We start from the raw sequence: 25,373 nt of genomic DNA, 5'->3' as shown, positions 1-25,373 counted from the left end.
ATCATGGCTTTGCATGCAAGATCGTGCTCCCTTATTTTACTAGCACAGATATTTCAATCTTGACTACTCCGGCAATGGATTTGATAGTGGCAACTTTATTATAAGGAATTGAAAGGGGGCATTATCTAGACCGAAAGATTTGAAGTAAGTTCTTTTAGTAGTAGAAGTAGCGAGCCAATGTACCGAATGCTGTTTGAAAGTTTGTTTCACTGTTACACTAGCAGCATCTAGTGCTCGAATGATCTTTAGATTATGATCGCTAGTAAATGCATTTAATGAAACTGATGTTGTTAATTTTGTGCCTCTAGATTTTGCCAGGGATTGCAAACATCCAGCCATCAGTGAGAAACATGGCTGTTTTATGTTTGGGTTGCAGTGCCTTACAGAACAAGGACTTTGCAAGACAACATCTAGCATTGTTGTTACAGGTTAGTGTTCATTTATTTTTTTAAGTAATGTTTGGTTACAAATGGAACAAACTACGATTTCCATTGATGGGGAAAAATATTTTCAAATGCAAGCTAGTGTACTTAAATTCATGAAGGATTACGTATAAATAGTTACAGTGCTGAAGTGGGAACCTATGGATTAAACTGTACATACACTTAATGAGAACTTTTCTTAAACTGCTATTGTCATTGAACTATATTGTTAAATCCTTTGCTATCCATTTTGTTTGCTTAACACTACCTAAATACTTTTATAATTAGATGAATTGCCCTCAGTCATAGGATATTTGTAAACTTTTGGAGTATGGAGTACTGTGGCATCTTGCGCAGAGCTGGCACTGGACTCCAAATTTATTATTCAGACCATGGTCATGCGTTACCGTGTACCGTGCATGCATACATGCATTTACACATCCCCAAAGGATGTCCACACATGCAAAAAAACATCCGCTCTGGATTTTTAATTGTAATTCTGTTGTGTAAAGAAAAATAAAGGTGGCAATACATGAAAATAATCTAAAAATTGTCAAGATGGTGAATGACGATCTTTGATAAAATCAATATCCTTCTTCTCTAGTTCAAACACTTATGTTTACATTTAGCACCAAAATCTTGCTTGTCAAAAAGGAGCTCCCTAACTTGTATACACTCTAAACCTGCTCATAATGCTTTTTTGTTGTTGTTGTTTTTTAGTCTTTAGCCTGCTCGGGTGCTTGTGAGTATTCTGAAGGGAACTCTATATTTAGTGCCAGTATGCAGCCTTGATACAGAATGTAATAGATGCTCCTTCTGAAATGTCTTTAGCTTCTCTCTCCCAGAGAGTCTCGCACCACTTTAAATAATATTCCTCAGCGTTATCATTAAAATAAATTACTCCCCTGATCTGTGATTTAGGGTGTATGAAGTTGAACATGAACAACAAAAAAAACATGTGAAATAGCTTGCATATTCTTCTGAAGCTGCTGTTTTTTTAATCTCCTAATATGCTATTACATATACATGACATATAAGCTATTGATACACTAACAATTTATAAGAAAACATTGTTATACAGTTAGACTGTTAATCTATATAAATGATAACGAGCACATAAGTGTAGAAAAAACAAGTATGCTATAAGTGGGCTTAAAAAACAACCGCAAGGCAAACATGAATAATATCTCTCTACATCCTTTGGATTTCTTATTGAAAAAATAGTCATAACCTCATTAATTACATACAGATGGGAAAGAGATGCGCTTAAACCATAGGATCTAGGGTTATTTGACATAGGTTACATAACCATGCACAAAGGTCTGCAGAGTGAGTGTTCAATCTAGGATTCTTTTGAGAAGTTCAAATTTGATATTTCTTGGACCAGTTAGTCATTGTTCTTTCCGAACAAGCTTACATAACATTCGGTCAAATATGTGAAGTCTCTCAGAAGTTTATATTAAAACTTGAATAATCCTAAAATGGATGCAACTGGTCTCGTTCTTTGGGGTGTGAAGCTATGATAAAGTCATCAACTAACCAAAGCTTAAATCTGACAAACTCCCTAGATAATAGGCCACATCTGATCAATTTCCATATCTTGAAGATACATTTGTCCTTTCCTAAGTGTATTCCTCTATCTTTAAGGATGAACAAGACCTTTTACACAGCAGTGTTGTGCTCAGCCTCCATTTTTTGTGAACATGGAAATGCCAAGCTGAAAAGCAACTGCATACTGTATGCTCTTGAACATAGTAGACAAAGAAGATCGAGGCCAATCCAAAAGGTGTGTGGCAAAATCGAAATGTACCATCAGGTGTTATGAAAGCCGAAAGATGGTGAGACTCTGAATCAAGTTCCAACTGATAGTACACTGCACAAAGGTCTAATGTTGTAAATTATTTGGCTTGGATGACCATGATAGGATCTTCATAAGGCATGGTTTAAACTCCTTAAATGTATACAAAGACTTATTTTACCAAATTTCTTTGTGGCCAGAATTCTTAAGTAAAACCATAAGGTCTAGCATCCCCCGGTGTCATCACGCCTTGCTGTACAGTCAACAGCTCTCCTTGTGCAATTCTGTTGAACCTTCCCAGGTTTGTTTTGACAGATACCCAATAGGTCTTTAACTTCATAATGTGCACAAAGTTCCACATTGTTCCTAACCTTTTGGCATCCATTCTTACTTGGAACACTGTTTAACTAGTGATTCAGACCTCTTATTCCCAGGTCTAATAAGTAAAAATCTGCCTAGTGCAACCATACTAAAACCATTTATGCCCTTCTGCACAGTGTAAACTTTCTTTTATAGTTTAGCATTTGAAGTAATCTAATTTAAAACTACAAGAACCTACAGAGGATCAATCCTAGTGCCTTCAAAAGCTGAGGTTGTGGCATTAGGAGGTAGCAAGACTTGACTTGTCACCTCAATGTGTTTTATGCTTCTCAATAGCTGTCATGTAGCTGACATGTAGGTCTCGGGCCTCTGTCATTTCTCTAAGCAGAAATGCTAGGGTTAGGCAGGAGGCGTACTCTGACATTTATCTAAGGGTCTTCAGAGCTTAGGGACACATTTTAGAGATCAGGACTCGCTCCATGCTAAGCCACCAGCAGGATCCATGGCAGATCCAGTTAGAACTGGTCAGCTGGGACCTTTAGAAAAGGGGAATTATTGCAGTTTTTGTGTCCCTGTAGCTTATCAGCCAACTGACCCTTGGAGACTACTTCTCAGTCCTGGGTACAAGTGGGAGCAGGTCCGGACCACGTGGCCTCATCACAGGTCACAACAGTAAGTGCAGTCCATCTTCTGTCTTCAATACTTCAGTGGTGTCTGGAAAGTGTTCTAGGCGTACCACAGTTATGCCCTGATCCAGCCTGTGGGTGAGGGAAACTCTTGACCATTTCTTAACCAATGTGATAAAGGTTTCCAGTGATGCACCTACCCACTTTTGCAGCATTGTCTGTGAACTATCCCATAGTGCCCTTTACCTAAACCAAGATGGCAGGATATTTCGTCCCCTGTGCAGAGCTCCCTATGCCCACTGAGAAGTGTGGTATGATAATGGACTAACCCTCCTTTGTGGTCACACTAAACCAGTTCTGGGGTAGCTTCCTCTCCCACAGGGTTTGAAGACAGGTTGGCTCTAAAGACAAAAGATGAGGCAGGTTTGGGTGTGATCCATGTCTGCCAATGGCACACTGTCACCTACTTGAGGTGCACTGTTAGTGTGCCTCATAAGGGCATGTCTGCCTCTGCATCCATGTCTGGTGCTAGCTCAGAGGCAAAGTATTACCTCATTTGCATTTCTAATGCAAAGGAGGAAACGTCACCTCAGGATAGCACTGGAGATACATGCGCACCTGTCATTTCAGTATTACAGAAGGGGCCCTTTTTTTAATACCAGAGTACCCCGGGGACACACACATTCGTTGTGCCAGAGGATACTTATATTGCCTGTGCTGTACCGACCATGCCAGTCAGACTAGTGGCTGTAAGCGCGGGGTTGAGGAAAACTGAGTTCAAGCAGATTGTGGTATTTGCTGATCTAAGTATGCTGTAGCATCACTGACCAATCTACAAGCCCTAGATGAATCCTATTTGACTGGGGTGGCGGGAGCAGGGAGTGAAGACAGACAGGCTGTCCTCTCCTTGTAATGAAGAAGGAAGGGTAATACCGCACTTGCACCTACAGTGTGCCAGGATTTCCAATAAACCGAAATCTGCTTCTCAAGGGTAACATTTCAAATGAGCCTGGAGCCCCTATAATATATTAATCAATCAGCACACAAGACAACTTAAATAGGTTAAGTAATGGCTTAAGGCAAACTGCACATTGCCTTAAAGTAAATGGTAGTGTGTGTCCATAGTAGACCCACTCTTGGCTAATCTTTTTGTAATACAATAATGGTACACCAAATTAGAGAAGTCTCTATGTTTATTACAGAGACAGGTGTACAGGCCCAGGCTTAACAGGCAGAATCTGGAATCTTAAGAGCATAACAAGAGTGCACATTACATGAGAGAAATATAATCAGCCAGTACCAGCATAGATGACAACACTACTAGTAGCATTTAAGTACTCAAACAATACAACAGCACTGTAAAAAGGTGTGTGAATACTAACACAATACAATTCAATATCTTTTTATTTGAAATAGCTAGAAATTAGTTATCTTGGGAAAACCAAAGAAAATCGTACTCATTGGAACATTATGCTACCTGATTTGTAGTACATAATCCTGAGATTAAATTTTACATTCTGATAGAGACTTTAACTGCAGGTTCTAAACCTTTTGAGTAGTCCTCTAGGCGTTAGACTGGATTAGGAAAATCTTAAGTACTACCTCCGTTTCCCATAGTTGGCGCCATGCAGCTAACGTCGCTCCGCAACAGAAGTGACGCACAAGGCCCTATATAGATACAGCCCATGTGCTGCGGCTTAAGCTCCTTTCTTTCCGCACTGACATTCTTATCTGCAGCTACCCCTGGTCTCATTCGAGACTTACATTTTCGATTCCCCCCTATATTTAAAAATATGTATAAAAAAGAAAATGTTGCCTCTCAAATTTACAGAGTTTAAGCATTATGAGGATTGTTGCTAACAAATATCTGTAGCTGCACCTACTTTACCTGTTGGACCACTACTCCAAGGCCTGCAGTTGATGCGCCTCAAGACCACCTGGGATCGGTAAGTGAAGATTTTTGCTGCAAAACACTGAAAGACGCCACGTCGTGACTGGGTGAGGTCCATGGGGAGGTTCGGGTCCTGCTTCTGAGGTTGCTCCCACAACAGATTGTTGCCAAAGTTGAAATATTTGGGTAAGTCAAGCAGGACTTAGCCCCTTTCCGCCATTCTCGATCTCTTGAGAAGGCACAAGGGCATCACTGTGCCCCCGGGTCTCTCGCCCAAAGCAGCTCCCTTTTGGAGTTGATTTCGATGCTTGTACTGTAGCAACCCGAACTTACGGGGTCATTGGTGGTGGTGCAGAAAATTGAAGAATTACGTTAATCCATGCTGCGTCTCTTTGCTATATTTTCTGCTCCCTCTTACGTGCCTTCGGGCCCAGAGATCAAAGATGCCTCCGAAATGGGATTCTGCCAGCAGGCCTGCCTTCAGTGCCAGTCAAGTCCTTGGGTTTCACCTTGGGTTTCAGACCTACTTCAGTATCAGCTAACTCTCCAGTGCCGCAACCCATGCTGGTGTGCTATCCACTGGCACCATTAACACCAGATGACTGTGGCCAACCCATAGTGCTGTCTGATGCAGACACTGCGCCACATCAACAGAGGCCACACGCTGCTTTAATGGAGCTGGAACCTACTGGCCATTCTTCTAATCCAATTCTGTGCCCTTTGAAGGGCTCATGTCTTGCATGATTTGTTAGTCGCAGATTTAAATAACTCTGTCAATGAAGCTGAGGATGACCTTTCCCTGCTGTACCGTGAGGGAAAATGGTATGAAGACCCCAGAATACCAGTGGTTTGGATACTTTCCCAGGCACTGTGTTGATCTTGCTTCTGAGCCTTGCAATAGAGGAAAGTGCCTCCCTTGCGATGGTTGTTTGTGGATGGCAGCAGTGGACCTTGACCCTCAACTCTCTGCTCTGGAAGTTAAAGCCAAATTATTTTACATACATACGTACATATATACATCCATACTTACGCCTCCCCTCCCCCTTCGGGTTCTGAGTGTTTTGGATGTTCTCATCAGCAAGTTCTGACCCTTTGCTTTGTGAGTGCAAGTTATCTTTTTCACCGCTATTCTCACACTTCATGGCACTCTGTAGCCCAGATGTTCCCTGTAGTACATTAGGAAATGAGTACTATCCTCTCTCAGCCATACAGGATGGTTGTAATCCAACCATATTCAGAATTGGTTATGGGCTAGATACCACATACCTTCGTGGTAGAGCCATAGGCCCCAATGTGGCACTTTGTAGGTATGCCTGGAAGTGGCACACTGGTTTTTCGGGTGATGTCCAGATCGGCCTCGTGGATATTGCCCTTCCGTGGTTCTCTTCTTTTCAGGGATAAAGCAGACTTGGCATAGAGCGCTTTAAAGCTAGAAGGGTCACAGCTTACTTCCATGGCCCGTCTGGTCCATCACTCCACTCCTCACCAGTTTTGCCCCCTCCATGACCTATGGTAGGGGTTTCCCAAACAGCCAGCAATCCCACCAGCCCTTTTGGCCCAGCAGTAGTTCAAAACAGGGGCAGCGTGCAGCCTAAATTTCTGCTCCTCCAGCTGCTGCAACCCGAAGCCGCTTTAGTGTGTCCTTTATGGCATACAGGCACCCTCTTTGCAGGATGGAGCATTTTCTGCCAGGGTTGCAGGCGACAAGTGGGTTCTGCAAATTGTTGAGTGGGATTACTCCTTACCATTCTTTGCAACCTCTTGACACCTTCCACCATCCTCAGAATGGCTCATTGAGGGTCATATCACCCTAGTGAAGTAGGAAGTGCAGGATTTTTTGTCGAAAGAAGGCATAGAGACGGTGCCGGTGCCATAAGTTGGTTGCAGTTGTTGCTCCAGCTGCTACTTGGTGCCAAAAAAAGATGGAGGTCTCTATCCCATCTTAGATGCGCGCCCTCTCAGTGCCTCATGTGGAAATTTAAATTCAAGATGCTCACTCTGACCCCTTTGTCTTGTCTGCCCCTACCCTGGAGACTGACTTCTAGCATTAGACCTGCATGCTGTTAATTTCCACATCCATGTCCTGCAGGCTCACCAGCATTACTTGCAATTCAAAGTAAGCCACAAGCATTTTTCGTTCACTCTGCTCCCTTTCGGCTTCACCTGTATCCCTCGGTTGTTTACAAAAGTGATGGTGGTTTTTGGAACACATCTTTGGAGGTCCGGATCCTAGTCTTTCCCTATCTCGACAACTGCCTGTGGAGGGTAGTCTCTCCACAGGCAGTCTTCACCCACCTACAGGCTAAGGTAAACCTCCTGACATCGTTGAGGTTCACTGTTGACATGCCGAAGTCACACCTGACTCATGTGCAGATACCTTCCTTTTTCATAGCCATTCTAGACACTGTACAGGTTTGCGCCTATCCCCCAGAGCAGAGAGTTAGGACATTCGGACGATGACTCTGTGGCTGCAGGGGTGATGACCTCTGGCATCCTGCTTGTCAAGCATGCCAGATGGCATATGCGGTCTCTGCAGTGGGATCAAAAGTCCCAGTGGGCTCAGCACCAGGGGGTTTTCTTTGATCAGGTCCAGATTTTGGAGAAGTCTGCAAAAGACCAACAGTGGTGGCTGCAGAAGCACAATTGGGTCAGTGGCAGGCTCCTCTGTTTGCCCCATCCAGAGCTAGCAGTGGTGACCGATGCATCAATCTTGGTTGGGGTGGCCACATAGGGAAAGCGGAGATCCAAGGTCTCCTGTCTCCAGTGGACGCTTGAATTCATATTGGTCTGTTGTAGCTCAGAGCCATCTGCTTGGTGCTTTTCTTCCTTCCAGTAAAGAGGAGATGCAGGTGCTTTTGGACAACACCACTGCCATGTGGTACTGCAACAGGTCGGGTTGGCTCATGGGCCCTGTGCCAGGAGGCTCTGTGCCTCTGGACACGATGGAACACCAGGAAAGTTTCCTGATGGTCTGCCACCTTGCGGGATCTCTGAACACCAGGACAGACCAACTCAGCCATCGATGTCTTGCACATCACAAATGGCATTAACATCTGGAGCTGCTACAGGACTTTTCCGCAAATAAGGTGAATCTTGGCTTGATTTTTCCACAACCACCAAGAATGCCCGATGTCTGCTCTTTTGCACAATGGAGTTTCTAAGGCGTATCGCTCAGAGATGCGGTCCGCATAGAATAGAACTCAGAACTCCTGTTTGCCTTTCTGCTGATACCTCTCCTGCCCCGAGTTCAGAAAAAAATCAGAACCCGGGGTACCTGGTCTGGACATTTGCCAGGTGGCTACATGGGTGTCCCCCCACATGTTCATGAAGCACAACTGTCTGGGCAGCCAGGCCTGTCGAGAGGGCAGTTCACCCACTCAGTCCTTTAGGACTTTTTAGTTTGAGTCAGTTCATAGACCCACCACCTGGGAGGTACTTCTTTGCTATTTATTCACAATGTAAGGATCAGATTAGACGTTTCAGAACAAGGTACTTCCATCATCCCCATTCTTTGAATTGTATTATTTTCATTTAAAAAGGTCCCCATTACAGATCTGCATACTGGTAACTACCAGTTTGGAGAATGGATTCTGGGTCTAAGGGTGCGGACGGTTGAGAAGGCAACTGATGTCTGCATTCATAGGTGGCACTTAAATAGGGCCCCACTTGTCACTTCGGAGCAGAGCAACCGCAGCAGGAAGCCCCATGGTGACGCCTGTCGGTGCTCAGGAGTACTGCTTGATATTCTGGATTCAATCTGACACCTGGGGAATATTCAAAAGGTGAGAACTCTGCAGGTAGATGGTCTCTACTAGAAAGAGGCAAGTTACTTGTTTGTTAATGCCATATTTAGTTTGGAAAATATTTAAAGAAAGGACGTTTTATGCTATGTTTCTTACTTCCTCAAAGTCATCCGCTTTGATTGCTCAGCCTAGTGTGCACGTCTGTTTCCTTTCAATTTAGATATCTCAAATTGATGAAGTCAAGGTAAAGATCAGTGCACTCAAAGCAGTCTTCGACCAGCTGATGCTGTTTGGAATGGAAACTTTCAAAGCTAAAAAAGTGGGTTCTGATGACACTGAAAGTGAAGCGACTGAGAACACAAATGAAGACTCTGAAGAGAAAGAGGATCAAAGTAAAGAAGCTGAAGAAGAGACCGCTACTGCAAATAACATATTGCAGCTTCTGTCCGGTTTTCTAGACAGTGAGGTATTGTATGTAAATGGTATATTACCATATTGATTATTTTATTACAAGTATATGTTAATGTTACTTCACTTTATATTACTTAATGATTCTGGTGATGGGCGTGTTAGAGTGCACAGGGTGGTGTCCAGGACAGGTTGTTAGAGGTGCTTGCACGGAAAAACCTTGCAGGTTGTTTACCTTGTATCCTGATATTAAATCCTTATATCCCTTTGGTTTTCAATAGTTTAGTTGCTAGTTATGTGAGACAGTTTGTATGAGAGATATTCTGTCTAATAAGTTGTGTCTAAAAGTAAGTGGAAACAGAGCAGGAAAAACACTCTCAATACTTATAGTTCCTACTCAATTGCATATTTTACTCACAATGCTCAGTATTGCTATGGATGAAATTCATAGAATTACTTTACAATACATATCTCACTGCAGGGGAGCCATCAGTAGTCACATGACAATGAGTACTCGCAGAAAGCACATTTGGCTTATGCAGGAGAACTGCAACTTTTTGAAGTGTCATTTTCAAAATAGTAATATAAAATCAGACCTGGCCATTAAGTTTTAAGGTTTTAGATTACTATTAAATTACTATTTTTCTAGTTGCTCCCAAACTGAAGTTAAGCACTATAAGGTGTTTTAATGTAACCCTGTGCTTTCCTATGTGAGAGCCGGACTTGCCACAGTGAAAAATGTCTTTGGAGGTTTTTCTGTGCCAGAACATACAAAACATAAAATATACCTGCCTTACTTTTTAACCCCTTCACCGCGGGGGTAATTCCCCTGCGGTGCAGGGCGGGAGGGGCCGTGCGCGGAGCCGTGGCGCACCCAGCTCGTCATGAGGCACATTGCAGCTGTGCTCATGACGAGCCGGGCTCGTCATGACTCCGCCCACTCCCGTAGAACGTCCGCACAGGCGTGGAATTCGCAGCACGGTGGAGTGGCGCGGCCGTTATGACGAGCTGGGCTCGTCATCAGCAGGCAAGAGGTAAAATACCATGCAACCTTCCCTATGGGCATTTAGGGCCTACCTTAGGAATGGTTTTATAAATATTAAAAAGGAAGGTTTAGGCCTGGCAAAAAAGTTATTTTGACAGGTCCAATTGACAGTTTTACAACTGCACACCTAGACTGCAGATGCGGGCTTGGAGGCATGCATTGTCGCTTTAATCAGGAGTGTAGCCAATTTCAATATCTTTTAGAAGTCCGAGCACATGCAATGGGGGCCTTGTTAGCAGTGTTTAGAGTAAAAAAAAATAGCAGCATCAGTATAAATAGGAATAGGGGTGACCATTCAAAAAGTAATTTTCTTACAATTAGTAAGCGACAGAGCGAACAGTTTTCAGTACATCTCACTAAACTGTTTTTTAATCTGATTTCACAGACGCTGATCTTTAGCCTAGTCTCGATGTGACAAAGGATGACTAGATCTTTTTAACCCAAGATAATCTGTTGATTTTTCGAGTGAGTCAAAGTAACCTTTGGAAGTTTTTCTTCTACAGACACAGGTTCTTGATGAAGGAGTTTGCCACCATCTACTAGACTCAGAATACCGTTGTGCAGAGACATCTCTAAGATCCCTGCAGCCAGAATGTTACCTAGATGCCTTGCTAACATTAACAAAAAGATTTTACTGTCAAGTTGAAAATGCATTTTTATTTAGTCTCTACCAAGCCTCACACTGCCCCACAATGCCTAAAAATATATTTTATTTATTATAAAACAAAATGGGTCAATTCAAGAGAACCTATCCTGGCAATGTAGATGTAATTTAAAAGGACTATTCTCTGCCGAAATGGTCCTAATGACTTTGAAAGGAACTCCTTCAATTCATAAAAAAGTGTTCTTTTTTTTTTTTTTACAATTTATCTTACAGTAGCAACATCCACTCAATTTACAAGATTTTGGGTTGACTTTGTCTTGCTTTTAATCTGCCAAACCATTCCAACTATTTTGTGCAGTGCACTACATCCACTAAAAAATGAAATGGTGTTAAATAGGTGGAATATTTGAATCCCTTGCACAACAACATGAATCTTCTTTAAATTCCCAATCATTAGAATATCCCACCTGTATGCAAGCTTTTTAAATGGTGAAATTGCTTATTTTTAAAATTATATTATAACAAACATCCTACATAGAGGCAGTATTTTATTTCTTCTAATACATCTAACTACAGATTCTGCATTGTTACAATATCTCCGGGCTTCAGACTGAATACAGAAGATTTTAACAGTATTCCTTCCATGCACTGGTAGGTAGTGCCGTGCTTCTCCACGTTGTCTTTGTTCCGCCCCAGAAGTGAAGATGGAGCTGCATAGATGTGCCACCCCTGTGTGTCGACGTCGGTTCCTTTTTTTCATGCCTTTGTACACAGATCTGAATCTTATTTCCAACCTATCCTCATTAGATGATGTGGTGGCTTTTTTGTGCTAAAAATTCTCTTTTTCCCCCAATTTGCAAGGGAACAATGTCTCCTCCAAAACTACAGGGTTTAAGCATTGTGGTGACTGGTGCAAACAAATGTCAGTGACAAACCACCACAAGGTGTCGTTCTGGTGTTGGGATTCAGGGCACGACTCCAAGTTTTGCAGCGTGAATCTTTCTGGATTCACTATGCTGTGCATTATTCCGCTGTCTTGTGGTTGGGTCCGGAATCGTAGTCTTTTTTTTTTTTTCTTTTTTGTTTTGTAGCCCAGGTGGGCGCCGACTTCCCACCTTCTGGTGTACTTCCTGTGACGTCTGCACGCTTCCTGCGGAAGCTCCCACCTTTGGGAGCAATCTTCGGTTTCTTTTTTCCGCCATTGGGTCTGGATCGTCACCGAGAGGTTCCAGAGTTTTTGGAGAAAAGGAGGAGGAAAAAGCTGAAATCTACCAAAAAAGTTTGGAGAATACATCCAGGAACAAGACCGCCGGGACGACGAAGAAGGAGGAGAACTTCGAATACTTCGACGTCCAATGGAATATGCGAATAAACAAAAGAAATCCAACTTGTGCTGGGGAGGTTGAGTGATCAAATGGATAATGAAGCACTCATTGTTTGTGAAAATACCCCTCACACACCAACAGGCCCCTTGGTGTCATGCTTCATCATCGGGGTCTTCGCACCCCTCTATGGGGATGCGTCGTGCTGCGACCAACGGCTACGCGGGAGCACTACAGGTGTTGGCTATGTGTGGTGTACAGTGTGTGGGTTATGTTTATAAGTGAGTAGGGTGTGTGGTGAAAGTTAAAAAGTACCTGGCGCTAGAGTGAAAAAGAAAAAAATTTTTTATTCTGTGCTCTGGCTGGTACTGTTAAAAGAAAGTGCAGGGCGAGGTCAGACCTGTTATATTGATGAACAGGACCTCTAGTGTGCTTTTTGTGTCGACATGTTTCGGAGACAGGCTCCTTCTTCAGGACAGGGGCACAAACTCCCTTCCCTACTCACGTCTTCTTTTACATAAAAAGTGTATTTACATAAAAAGTGAAAATTTTAATCGGCTAAGTGTGCCTACAGCGGTCTGCTAGAGGCACAATGACCTGTAGAAAGACAAAAAGACAAAAATATGTCACCTAATGGTTACCCATGTAGCGGGTAGTTCATGCAGGTGCAGTCACCTGGAACCTCACCATTTTGCTTATATTAAGCTTTGAAACATAAACGACTCACAACACAAACAACATAAAACACATAGGATACTAGGTTTTTACTGTAAGTTTTTTCTTCTGAAGCTTGATTTGTTGGCTTCATGAGCAAATGGGACGTCGGGGTGTTGCATCAATGGCTATCTTCAGTGAAGAATGAGGCTTTTACAATTCATTCTGTTACACTTACTTATTTAGATGGTTTCAGGTTCTCGTGGCCTAATGGTGTTTCATCGCTATTGATACTCACAGAAAGACATTTTGGTTAACACCCGACCGAAAACAACAATGGTACCCACACAACCAACAATGAGTATCCATGGACATTACCCATGCGGGAATTGCAGCAGCTGTCATCTCACCACGAAAAGTACCAGACTCAACTTCAGCAATGGCTCAACATGGGAACAAAGGAGGTTCACAAATTGTAATTCAAGAAATGTGATCTATCTTATAAAATGCCCATGTAATCTGGAATATGTGGGCATGACCACACGAGCCATGAAAACGCGAATGAATGAACATAAGAGTAATGTGCGTTGTAAAAAAAGTACTACTAAAATGGCTGCTCATTTCCTGACCTCCCAGCATTGCGTAAACGATCTAAAATGGACCATCATTGAACAGTTACCCTCTGATGTGGGCCTCTTTCAAAAGGAACAACGTTGGGTGTTCCGTCTGGGCACCCATCTGCATGGGCTTAACGATGACGTCCCATGGAGTCAATTGTCGGTATAAGAGACCACTGAATAATGACTGTCCACTCTAAACAATGATGTTCGGTGGGTTAGATATAATAGGACCACGTTTTTCCAAGTATCTGAGACTCTGAAATCATACATATGGTCCATTGTATAGGTATATATTAATCTAACCGATCGTCCAGCCTTGGACCACAACCATGCCACCATAATCCTAATCATAGCACGCACACTAGAAACATCAATGGTAGTCTGCTTATTAGGGCATTGCTTTTTCGACCCCAGAAACTAGGATTCTATCAATCAGTATAATGCCAATAGTACGTCACACTAGTCTCTCCGTCCAGGCCGTGATTAGATCGGGACTCTGCAGACCTCACACGCGCACTGTAGCCACGGAGCTTGGCGTGCGCATACGAGCTGCGCATGCGCGAAGCATAGACAGCTTCGGAGTAAGCATGTACTTTAGATCAGTGGAAAGTGGTTGCGCATGCTCACAAACGACCAGCGGCACTCGCAGACACTGATCCTATGCTACCTCGCCTGTAACATACAGACGCCCTGTATGGCCACAGAGCGGAATACCCATACATGGGACGCTCTTTCCTTCCGCCTAATTAACGAAATGGGCTATAAATAAACGATCACCGCTACCTGTCTCCACATCAGCGGAGCAGCGTGCGGGGTAAGACGGTGACCAGAGCGTCCTGATTCTGTGAGTATCAATAGCGATGAAACACCATTAGGCCACGAGAACCTGAAACCATCTAAATAAGTAAGTGTAACAGAATGAATTGTAAAAGCCTCATTCTTCACTGCAGATAGCCATTGATGCAACACCCCGACGTCCCATTTGCTCATGAAGCCAACAAATCAAGCTTCAGAAGTATGAAAAAACTTACAGTAAAAACCTAGTATCCTATGTGTTTTATGTTGTTTGTGTTGTGAGTCGTTTATGTTTCAAAGCTTAATATAAGCAAAATGGTGAGGTTCCAGGTGACTGCACCTGCATGAACTACCCGCTACATGGGTAACCATTAGGTGACATATTTTTGTCTTTTTGTCTTTCTACAGGTCATTGTGCCTCTAGCAGACCGCTGTAGGCACACTTAGCCGATTAAAATTTTCACTTTTTATGTAAATACACTTTTTATGTAAAAGAAGACGTGAGTAGGGAAGGGAGTTTGTGCCCCTGTCCTGAAGAAGGAGCCTGTCTCCGAAACATGTCGACACAAAAAGCACACTAGAGGTCCTGTTCATCAATATAACAGGTCTGACCTCGCCCTGCACTTTCTTTTAACAGTACCAGCCAGAGCACAGAATAAATTTTTTTTTTCTTTTTCACTCTAGCGCCAGGTACTTTTTAACTTTCACCGCACACCCTACTCACTTATAAACATAACCCACACACTGTACACCACACATAGCCAACACCTGTAGTGCTCCCGCGTAGCCGTTGGTCGCAGCACGCCGCATCCCGATAGAGGGGTGCGAAGACCCCGATGATGAAGCATGACACCAAGGGGCCTGTTGGTGTGTGAGGGGTATTTTCACAAACAATGAGTGCTTCATTATCCATTTGATCACTCAACCTCCCCAGCACAAGTTGGATTTCTTTTGTTTATTTGCATATCATTGGAGCACAAATCCAACGATTGGCTCTACCTCCCCCCTGTGTTTTTGATACAATGGAATATGCGCACACAAGGGGCCCCCTGAGCGCAGGAATGGACAAGACTCCGTTCAAATTCTGCCGCAACTGCCACCACAAGTACGCGCAGAACGACCAGCACCCGGTTTGCAACCTCTGCCTGCCAGTCGACCGCGAAAGCAAGGATTGCAACGCCTGCTCCGTCTTCACTCCGAAGACCCTCAGGATTAGAGAGAGGCAGAGGATAGCCAACCACAGCATGCAAGGAAAAGGCCAACCTCCGTCGCTTCGGGACTTGGGCCTCTCCAGTGACGAAGAGGACAACATCGCCGAGGGACCAGATGACTTCACGGTCTTAGAGACCGATAAGAAATCTACAAAAGAGGTAGGAGAGACGTCGACCCCATAAGCCCCGACAGACTCTCGAAAGCCTGAATCAGACTCAAGAAAAACAGTCAGTCCATGAAAGTAGCACTGGCGCCGAATATTTCGACGGCCGCAGCTGCATCCAGGGACAAACAGCCCAGCGGATCCTTAGAAAAGGACTCTCAGGCGGCGAAAACACACGAAAAGCCTAGGTCGTTGAAGCACGCCCCCGAAAAGGAGCACTCGACGCCGAAGGAAAAGGACTCGAAGGCTTCTTTGAAGTCTACGTCGAAGAGATCGTCCGAAACACTCGACGCCGAACAGGCCGCCGAGATGGAAAGAGAAGGCTCGAGGCCGAAATGGATAACATCCTGCAAAGGAAAAGAGAATTCGGCGAGCGTATGAAGAGGTTCACCATCCCGTTGAAGCCGGCGACGACTATCGTCGAAGTCGAGGAGGAGTTCGATGCCGAAGAGCCGCCGAAAACTCCCGAGCCCCAGGAACACCAAGAGGAAGAGGGCCTATACTATTTCGAGGAAGGCAAAGTAGACCAGCGCACAAGTTTGCACTCGGCATCCTCGGTGGCGCAGGACCTGGATTGGCAGGACCTCGACGCCGAAAGCCTGGAAGAGGCCGTGGAGACGTATCCATCGAGTCCTTCGCCGCCAGATGACATTGAGATCTACAACATAGTCATCAGGAACGCGGCAACAGCTTATGGAGTGAAACTGGAGGAAGAAAAACCAAAAGCCTGCTTCCTCCTAGAGACCCTGCTCCCCACTCAAACCAGGAGTCAATTCCTCCCCATGCTACCAAGCATCCTGGACCAGGGGAGAGAGGCATTCAAAGAACCAGCAAGCTGCAGGTGTGTCACACCCAGGACAGAGAAAAAATACAAACACTCCTCTAAGGATCCTCCCTACATCCAGGGATCCGTCACAGCTGACTCTATAATTGCAGCAACAGCCAGAAAAAGGGCCAACGTTCCCACAAACTCAGGCCCACCACCTGACAAGGAGAGTAAGAGGATAGACCTCACTGGAAGGAAGCTAGAGAGGAAGGTAGAAGTACACTGGCGCATTGCCAACTCTAATGCCCTACTCAAAAGGCATACGTACCAGCATTGGAATGAGGTCGGACAACTGCTCAAACACCTCCCTGAGCAATACCAACAGAGGGCAACACACCTGGTGGAGTAAGGCAAGAATATAGCCAACTCATGCCTAAAATCAGCCCTGGATGCGACAGACCTGTCCAGTAGGCTCATGATGATCGGGGTCACAGAGAGAAGGCATGCCTGGCTGAGAATATCAGGCTTCAAGCCGGAAGTACAGAATAACATCCTGAACATCCCCTTCAATGGTGAAACCCTGTTCGGAGCACTAGTGGATGAGACACTCACCCAATTCAAAAAGGAAAATGAAAATGCAAGGTCCATGGGGGCCTTGCAATTCAGAGGAATGAGGAGAGGCACACTGACACGGAGGCCAAACGGTAGAGGGGGAAACCAGCCGGGAACTTCACATCAGACATCCCAGCAGGGCTACCAGGGCGACAACCAAGCACAGCAGGGCCAGCAAAAACAAACCTGGCAATACCAGCCTCGGGGCCAGTCCTTTCGTGGGAGGGTGAATGGGCGAGGACAAACAAGAAGGGGGGGCCAGCAACCCACTGCAAAGTGACTCCGCACCACCAACCGTGCCCACCCACACAACACCTCTTGGGGAGGGGCACAACAAAGTCAGCAAAAAAGGGTCACACGAACAAAAGATCAACGCACATGTAACACCAGTAGGAGGCAGACTAAAACACTTCTTCGAGGAATGGAAGCAAATAACAACTGACAAATGGATACTGAACATCATACAGTTCGGATACTGCATGGAACTGGAAAAGAAACCACTAAACAGTAAACCGAAAAGAAAAAACGCACTCAGCAAAGGAACTAGCGCTACTCAGAGGAAGCTCAAGAACTCCTCCACAAAGAAGCCATAGAAACAGTACCATTCAAAGAAAGAAACAAGGGAGTGTACTCTAACTACTTCCTCGTACCAAAGATAGACGAAACACTAAGACCCATCCTGGACCTACGGTTCCTAAACCAATACATAAGAACACAAAAATTCAAGATGACATCTCTTCAAGAAGTCATTCCTCAGATAAGGGACGGAGACTTTGTCCACCATAGACCTAATGGACGCTTACCTACACATTCCCATGAACAGACAGCACAAACATCTACTGAGATTTGCCTTCAACAAAGCACACTACCAGTTCACCACCCTGGCCTTCGGACTAAAATCCGCACCAAGGGTCTTCACCAAGTGCCTCGCTGCTGTGGCAGCGCACATGAGGAAGGAAGGGATCCATGTATACCACTACCTTGACAACTGGCTCATAAAAGCAAGTTCCTACAAACAATGCAAGAAACATGCACAACGGGTCAAAAAAAAGCTAACTGAACTGGGGTTCTCAATACACTGGGGGAAATCCTCAATGGAACCAGAGCAAGTGAAGATCTTCCTAGGCGCACAGATCAACACCATACAGAGCAAAGTGTCCCCCAGCGACAAGAGAACACTTGCCCTGCTGAAGGAGACACGTCCGTACCAGAAGGGACAAGCTCTGACAGTGAGGACAGCGAGCAAGATCATGGGGATGATGGCGTCCTGCATACACCTAGTCCCCAATATACGGCTACACATGAGACAATTCCAGGAATGGCTGCAACAACAATGGTCACAAGCTACAGGGAGTTGGGAAAATCAAGTGGTTGTAACGCACACAGTGCAAGAGGAGATAGCGTGGTGGAACAAGGAGAACATAACAGAGGGGAAGCCTTTGACACCACGAAACCCAACTGTGACCATCACCACAGACTCATCCCAGACGGAATGGGGAGCACACATGAACCAACTCAAGGTGCGGGGCCTGTGGACTCCAACAGATGTGATCAGGCACATCAACTACCTGGAACTAAAGACCGTGTTCCTCGCCCTAAAAGCCTTCCAGAAACAACTGTACGGGCAAAGAGTGTTGATACAGACCGACAACACCACTATGCTCTACATCAACAAATAGGGAGGAACACAATCAGTCACACTATCCAACCTAGCACAGGACATATGGAGATGGGCTATCCCACTCAAAATAGACCTCCTAGCTATACACCTACCAGGGAAGGACAACGTGGAGGCAGACTGGCTCAGCAGACAGACATCGGCATTCCACGAGTGGGAGCTCAATGCACAAGAAACACAAAGGCTATTCAAGAAGTGGGGGACTCCATCAAAAGATCCATTTGCAACACACCAGAATGCAAAATGCCGATACTTCGCATCCAGGCAACCAGGGGAACAATCACAAGGGAATGCCCTATGGATAAGCTGGTTGAAAACATTTACCTACGCTTTTCTCCCGATACCACTGATGCACAGGGTAATCAGCAAATGCAGAACCAGTAACATGATGCTGATTCTGGTGGCACCACAGTGGGCCAGGCAGTCATGGTTCTCACAAATAGTGGAGATGGCACAGGGACCGCCTCACAAATTCGGGATAAGAAAAGACTTACTCTCCATGCACTACGGAGCGTTACTCGAGCCAGAGAACCTCTGCCTAGCGGCATGGCTCCTGAAGACATAGTTTGCACATCTGAAACTGCTGGAGAGCACACTGCGGGTGCTACGAGAGGCAACAAGGCCTACCACATGAAGGTGCTATGTGGCAAAATGAAAAAGATTCACACAATAGCGTGTCAAGGAGAAACTGCACAAGAAGATGACAAGGAAATCAACGGTGCTAAAATATTTATATTTCTTTGATGATGTGAATGTCTTCTTTGGCCACCCTCCTCCAGGTCAAAGAAGACATTCACATCATCAAAGAACTACTCTTCACACACCCAAGACACCCCTCACCCACCACCACCTCCCCCCCCCCCGCCCCAATATGTCCCCCACCCTTCCGGATGACTCTCTCACTCAACACTCCCCACACCGGACTTCAATCCATGTTCGCAATCGCAACAACCGCCCCCGTCGACCCTGCAACCCTCTTTCGGATCTCGACACACACACACCCTCCTCCGCTCCTACGACCCAGCTCCCCTAAACCACACATCCACCACACACCCCGCCATTCCCACGATACACTCAAATCCCCTTAGACCCCCCACAATAAACAGAATCTCCATCCCTAATAACCTTAGAAAAGTCCCCCTCTCTCTAGAACCCTTTACCACCCTCGACACACCCCGTCTCAAATGCATTCTCCTCAACTGCAGATCGGCCTCTAGACACTCCTCCGCCACCGCTGATCTCATCTTAACACTGGACCTTGACCTAATCATCATGACTGAAACCTGGCTAACTGAATCTTCTACACCTATAATGGACATTCTGGTTCCTCCCAACTACCACATCATTAGACTTGACAGGCCTGGCAAAATAGGTGGTGGAATCGCATGCATTTACAGGAACAACCTCTCTGTTCTGAAAGTCACCTCCCCCTCCCTACCCTCCCCAACTTCCTGTGAATACATCTGCCTCGATATCATCAGTGAGGGCAAACCGATATGCTCTCTTCACAGCATTTACCACCCACCCGGTGACAACCTCACCTTCTCCCAACAAATCATGGATATGATCTCAACCAATTCCGGACGGCAGCTCACCCAAATATACCTTGATGACTTCAACCTCCACTGGAACGATCGCAATGACGCGGTGGTGAATAGTCATAAAAATGTCCTCAATGCCCTTGACCTCACCCAAATATGCAACACCCCGACCCACGAGAAAGGCTCTATCCTCGACCTTATCATCTCCAAAGAGGACTCTATCCAACTCGAGTCTATCCAACCCTGTGACTGGTCAGATCATCATATTGTCACATTCTTCATCAATGAAAAAGTTAAATTTAACTCGGTTCAACCCTCCAAGCCCAAAGTCTGGAAAAGAGACCTGAAAAAACTCAACCCAAACTCTTTACCCCCTAACAGCTGCAATCTCCTACTTCCCCCTACCGGCGCTACAGACGTTCAATCCTTGACTGACCACTATCTCAACGCTATGACCTCAATTAATGAGGCTGCACCTATGCAGCTAAAAAGAGTCTCCACTAAAATCTCCAATCCATGGTACGACGGGAGTTTCAATGAGGATAGACGAGCCATGCGAATGGCAGAGCGCACCTGGAGATCAGCTCCCTCTGCACTGCACTTAAAAACACTGAAGAAAAAGAGAAACGCCTACTTCAGGAAAATAAAACGCTCAAAATCAGATTTCTTCAGCCTCCAGCTCGACCAAGCAAAAAACCGTCCGAGAAAACTGTTTGAGCTAATCAGATCACAATCCAAGGAACAACCCCAACCACTCAGCACTATGCGCGAAGCACCCTCCTGTGAAGACTTCTCCGCTTTCTTTATCCAAAAAACTGACAACATAAAGAGCGATCTCCTCATTGACGCAAGCCTCTACTCCAAACCCCACTGCATAACACCCACTGAACCAAAAAACAATGCTACATGGTCATCCTTTGGCGCCTACTCTGAAGAAGAAATTGGCAAACTGCTCAGCACCTTGAAACCATCCAATCACCTCACGGACCCCCTTCCTGCTAACGCTGTAAAAGACTTTACCCCTTTGCTCCTCCCACTCTGGACTAAAATTATCAACAGCTAACTTCAACAATGAACCATACCTGACTCCCTCAAAGTTGGACAAGTCACACCTTTACTAAAGAAACCTACAGCCGACCCCTCAAATCTAAACAATTACCGTCCCATTACCAATATTCCCACTCTCGCCAAACTGTTGGAAAAATGCACACAACTACAACTGACGAAACACATTGATCAGTTTGATCTCCTCAACCCTCATCAATCAGGCTTCCGAGCAGGACACAGTACGGAAACTGCTATGACTCACATAATTGACGACGCCCTTCAAATCCTAGATCAAAACGATACCTTCTTGCTCTCTCTTCAGCATTCGACACCGTTAAACATGAGAATTTACTCAAACTACTAAACACAAGAATGGGTCTATCTGGGACTGTTCTCAAGTGGTTCACCTCCTTTCTACACAACAGGTCGCAGAAATTCAAGAGCAACAACCTGATGTCCTCGCCAATACCTGTATCGTTAGGCGTCCCCCAAGGATCCTCCCTATCCCCAACTTTGTTCAACCTAGTTATGGAACCTCTCACCACCTTGTTACAAGCATCCAATGTACACTTTCACATGTACGCCGATGACACCCAACTACATCTCAAATTACAATCCCCCAAAGACATTTTGCTCCTGAACTCAACGATCAGAAGCACCCAATCCTGGCTTGCCGATAATCATCTCAAACTCAATGCTCTGAAAACAGAGTTCCTTCTGATCTCACCTCCCGCGAAGATCTCTACCACTCAAATTTGGCTTAAACACCTAACTGCACTCAATGTCCAACCCACCATCGTGGACTCAGCAAAATCTTTAGGCATAACACTTGACACCAATCTCAACATGCTGCAACATATCAGCAAGGCAACTAAGGGAGCGAACTACCAAATCAATACCCTGAGGAAACTTAAACCCTTCCTCCCAGCCAAAGACTTCCAAACTGCAGTACAAGCACTAGTCATCCCTCGAATAGAATATGGCAGCATCGCCCTCTGCGGACTCCCCCTAACTACCACCGCACCCCTAAGAGCTTCTCTAAACGCTGCAGCGAGACTCATCACTGGGTCAAAAAAACACTCACATATTTCCCCTGACTTGAAATCCCTGAACTGGCTGCCTTTTGAAGCCAGAATACATCTGAAAATCGCCTGCATGACGCACAAGGCTGTACACCTGAGCTCACCCGGCTACCTCACTCAGAAGCTGACAATCTCTGGCGGCTCTAGAATCACTAGAGGCACAAACAATCTTCTGCTGAAGCCTCGAAGATTCCGGAAGGAAAAAACCTATAAACGCTCCTTCTCAGGAATGGCACCCAGGATCTGTAACTCACTCACTCCTGAAACCAGGCTCATCTCCTCCACTACACTTTTTAAGAAAGAAGTAAAAGCTATCCTCATGGCTAAATACACTTGAACTATTATCTTGGACTCTTTAAAGACTCTGCACCGATCTGTACTACTTGTTCGATCCCTTTGCCTTTTTGTATTACTTGTATTATCGACTTACCTGATGGTCTATGCTCCCACTTGTTTGTACTATTGCTCTATTGACGTACCTGTTTGACTATGCTCCCTCATGTACCTACCCCACCCCACTTATTACCTACAACTACGCTATGCCCAATGGCCTGTTATTTACTTTCCTGTTCGTACCCCTTCTTTGTAAAGCGCTCTGATATCTCCAAAGATCTTGTTCGCGCTATATAAAACTTTCAAAATAAATAAAAAAAATGTAACGCACCTACTCAAATCAAACCTAAGTCCCACCTCGCTGAGGGTACACCTACCAGCGATAGTAGCCTACACAAGAGGAGAGACAGGAAAGGGCTTCTTTACATAACAAGTAGTAAAAAGATTCCTGGAAGGGGCTAAAAGAATAGCACAACCAAAAAGGATGCCACCGCCGGCATGGAACCTTAATTCACTCCTAACAGAGCTTATGAAGGCACCTTTCGAACCCATTCATAAGGCATTACTACAAATGCTCACAATGAAGACAGCCTTTCTAGTGGCAATCACCTCACTATGCAGGGTAAGCGAACTGCAAGCGCTAACACTGCAAGAACCCTACATTCAAATACACAATGATAGGGTGGTTAGGAGAACTGACCCACAGTTTATGCCAAAGGTGGTGTCACGGTTTCACATGAACCAGACAATACAAATACCAAGCTTCTTTCAGAAACCATCCACAAGCACAGAGAGGGCACTGCACACTCTGGACGCTAGAAGGGCAGTAATGCATTACATGGAAAGAACTAAAGAGCACAGGAAAACAAAACAGTTCTTTGTGTCCTTCGCAAGCAGTTTCCTGGGTAGACCAGTAACAAAGGGCACCATTGCACGCTGGATCGCTCAAACGATACAATTCTGCCACAAGTAGGCAGGTCAAGAACTTACAAAGGGGGCACAAGCCCACTCTACCAGGAAGAAGGGAGCAACAATAGCCTTCCTGGCAAATACACCCATTCAAGACATATGCCTGGCGGCAACATGGGCTTCAGTGCACACGTTCACTAAGCACTACTGCGTGGATATACAGATGAACATGGAAGCACAAGTAGGACAGAAAGTGCTTCAACATATATTCAACAACCAACGCTCCTCTTCCACCCAGCCGCCACAAATGTAACAAACCGCTACAAAGTCTATGCACAGCATAGTGAATCCAGAAAGATTCACGCTGCAAAACGAATAGTTTCTTACCTGCCGATGTAGTTTTGCAGCTTGAAGATCTTTCTGGATCCACTAGCGAACCCACCCACCTCCACCAGAAAGATGAGGCAGGAGAAGAAGGTGGAAATACAAGGGATAAAATACAAACAGACACTTTAAGAGACAAAGTTAAAAATCATTTAGAAGAACTTTAAAACATTGCCAAAGATACACTAACAGAACACAAAAACAAGAAAAAAAGAATCCGAAGATGGCCCCCAAAGGTGGGAGCTTCCGCAGGAAGCGTGCCGACGTCACAGGAATTACACCAGAAGGTGGGACGTTGACGCCTACTGGGCTACGAAAAAAGAAAAAAGAAAGAAGACTACGATTCCAGACCAAACCACTAGACCGCGGAATAATGCACAGCATAGTGAATCCATAAATATATTCAAGCTGCAAAACTACACCGAAAGGTAAGAAACTATTCGTTCTGCAAGGAGAATGCCCTTATGAATCTGAAGCCTATATGGGAACGTGAAGCAAAGCTGCACACTGAAGAAAGTCACTGAAGTTCTGCTCAAAGTTGTGGGTGTGGACCCGTTCCCGTGACAGGTTTTCATTGTGTTCCAAGTCTTCCAGAGAGTCGAAGCAGAAGCACAAGAACACCAAGCGGTGCTCATTTCAGTCTCAGCCTGAGAAGTCATGACAACATCAGGTTGCCTCTTGGTCTCATTCCAGGGCCATCTACAACATTGCAACAGATTTATTCCGGTAAAAAGGCCATGTTCTGTGTTTTTGGCACCCTTCTTGCTTCTACTGGCCTAATTTCGTTATCCAAGGATTCATGGAGGCCTGTTGTTTTCACTTGGCCCGCCTATGTCTCCTGGGCCTGCCTCTGGTTCTGCTCTGATGGCAAGGCTGACTTCTATCTTGCACCAAAATCCATGCTGGCCCCTTTGACTTTAATGCCGGCCAGACACAGTTAGAGTACGGCCCTGCCCCAGTAGTCCTTTCTGACTCCGAACTGAATTTGCCTTGGCCCCGCATTTATTAGACACACTGAGGCAGACATGATAGCAAACACTGGAAGACTGATTCCAGACCAATTGTTTGTATAAAGAGTTATACTTTGTTGTTTTATTTCTAGAACCAAGTGAAACTCTGTTGAAGGTAAATAACCTTTTCAAAAAGCAGCAATACTTTTTAAACACAGTTTGACTTGGTTTGCAAGGCTTTAAACAATGCTTTACAGTGAATGAAAATACTTTTGTATTGAATTAGAAACGATAGACTTTGCAATAGTGCAAGTTAGACTTTTGTAATAGGACAAGAAATGCAATATAAGCCAATGGAAGGAAAGCAGGGTTATGTGTTTGCAGGTAAGTACTTGCCTTACAGTTCCAGTCTCCAGCGGTTTAGCTCAACACTGGGCAACGACCTGA

General features: G+C 45.0%; 1 protein-coding gene across 1 annotated transcript in view; it reads left to right on the top strand.

Moving 5' to 3' along the window:
* NCAPG (non-SMC condensin I complex subunit G) overlaps positions 1-25,373 on the top strand; it is a 453,174-nt gene that overhangs the window by 258,825 nt on the left and 168,976 nt on the right. The window contains exons 14-15 of the mRNA XM_078678420.1: positions 309-428; positions 9,022-9,267. Coding sequence (XP_078534546.1) covers positions 309-428; positions 9,022-9,267 — 366 coding nt within the window. The remainder of the gene's footprint in view (positions 1-308; positions 429-9,021; positions 9,268-25,373) is intronic.

This window comes from Lissotriton helveticus, chromosome 2_2, assembly GCF_964261635.1.
Source record: "Lissotriton helveticus chromosome 2_2, aLisHel1.1, whole genome shotgun sequence".
Taxonomy (NCBI): domain Eukaryota; kingdom Metazoa; phylum Chordata; class Amphibia; order Caudata; family Salamandridae; genus Lissotriton; species Lissotriton helveticus.
The sequence above is the reverse complement of the archived record's forward strand: the minus strand, read 5'-3'. Positions and strand labels throughout refer to the sequence as shown.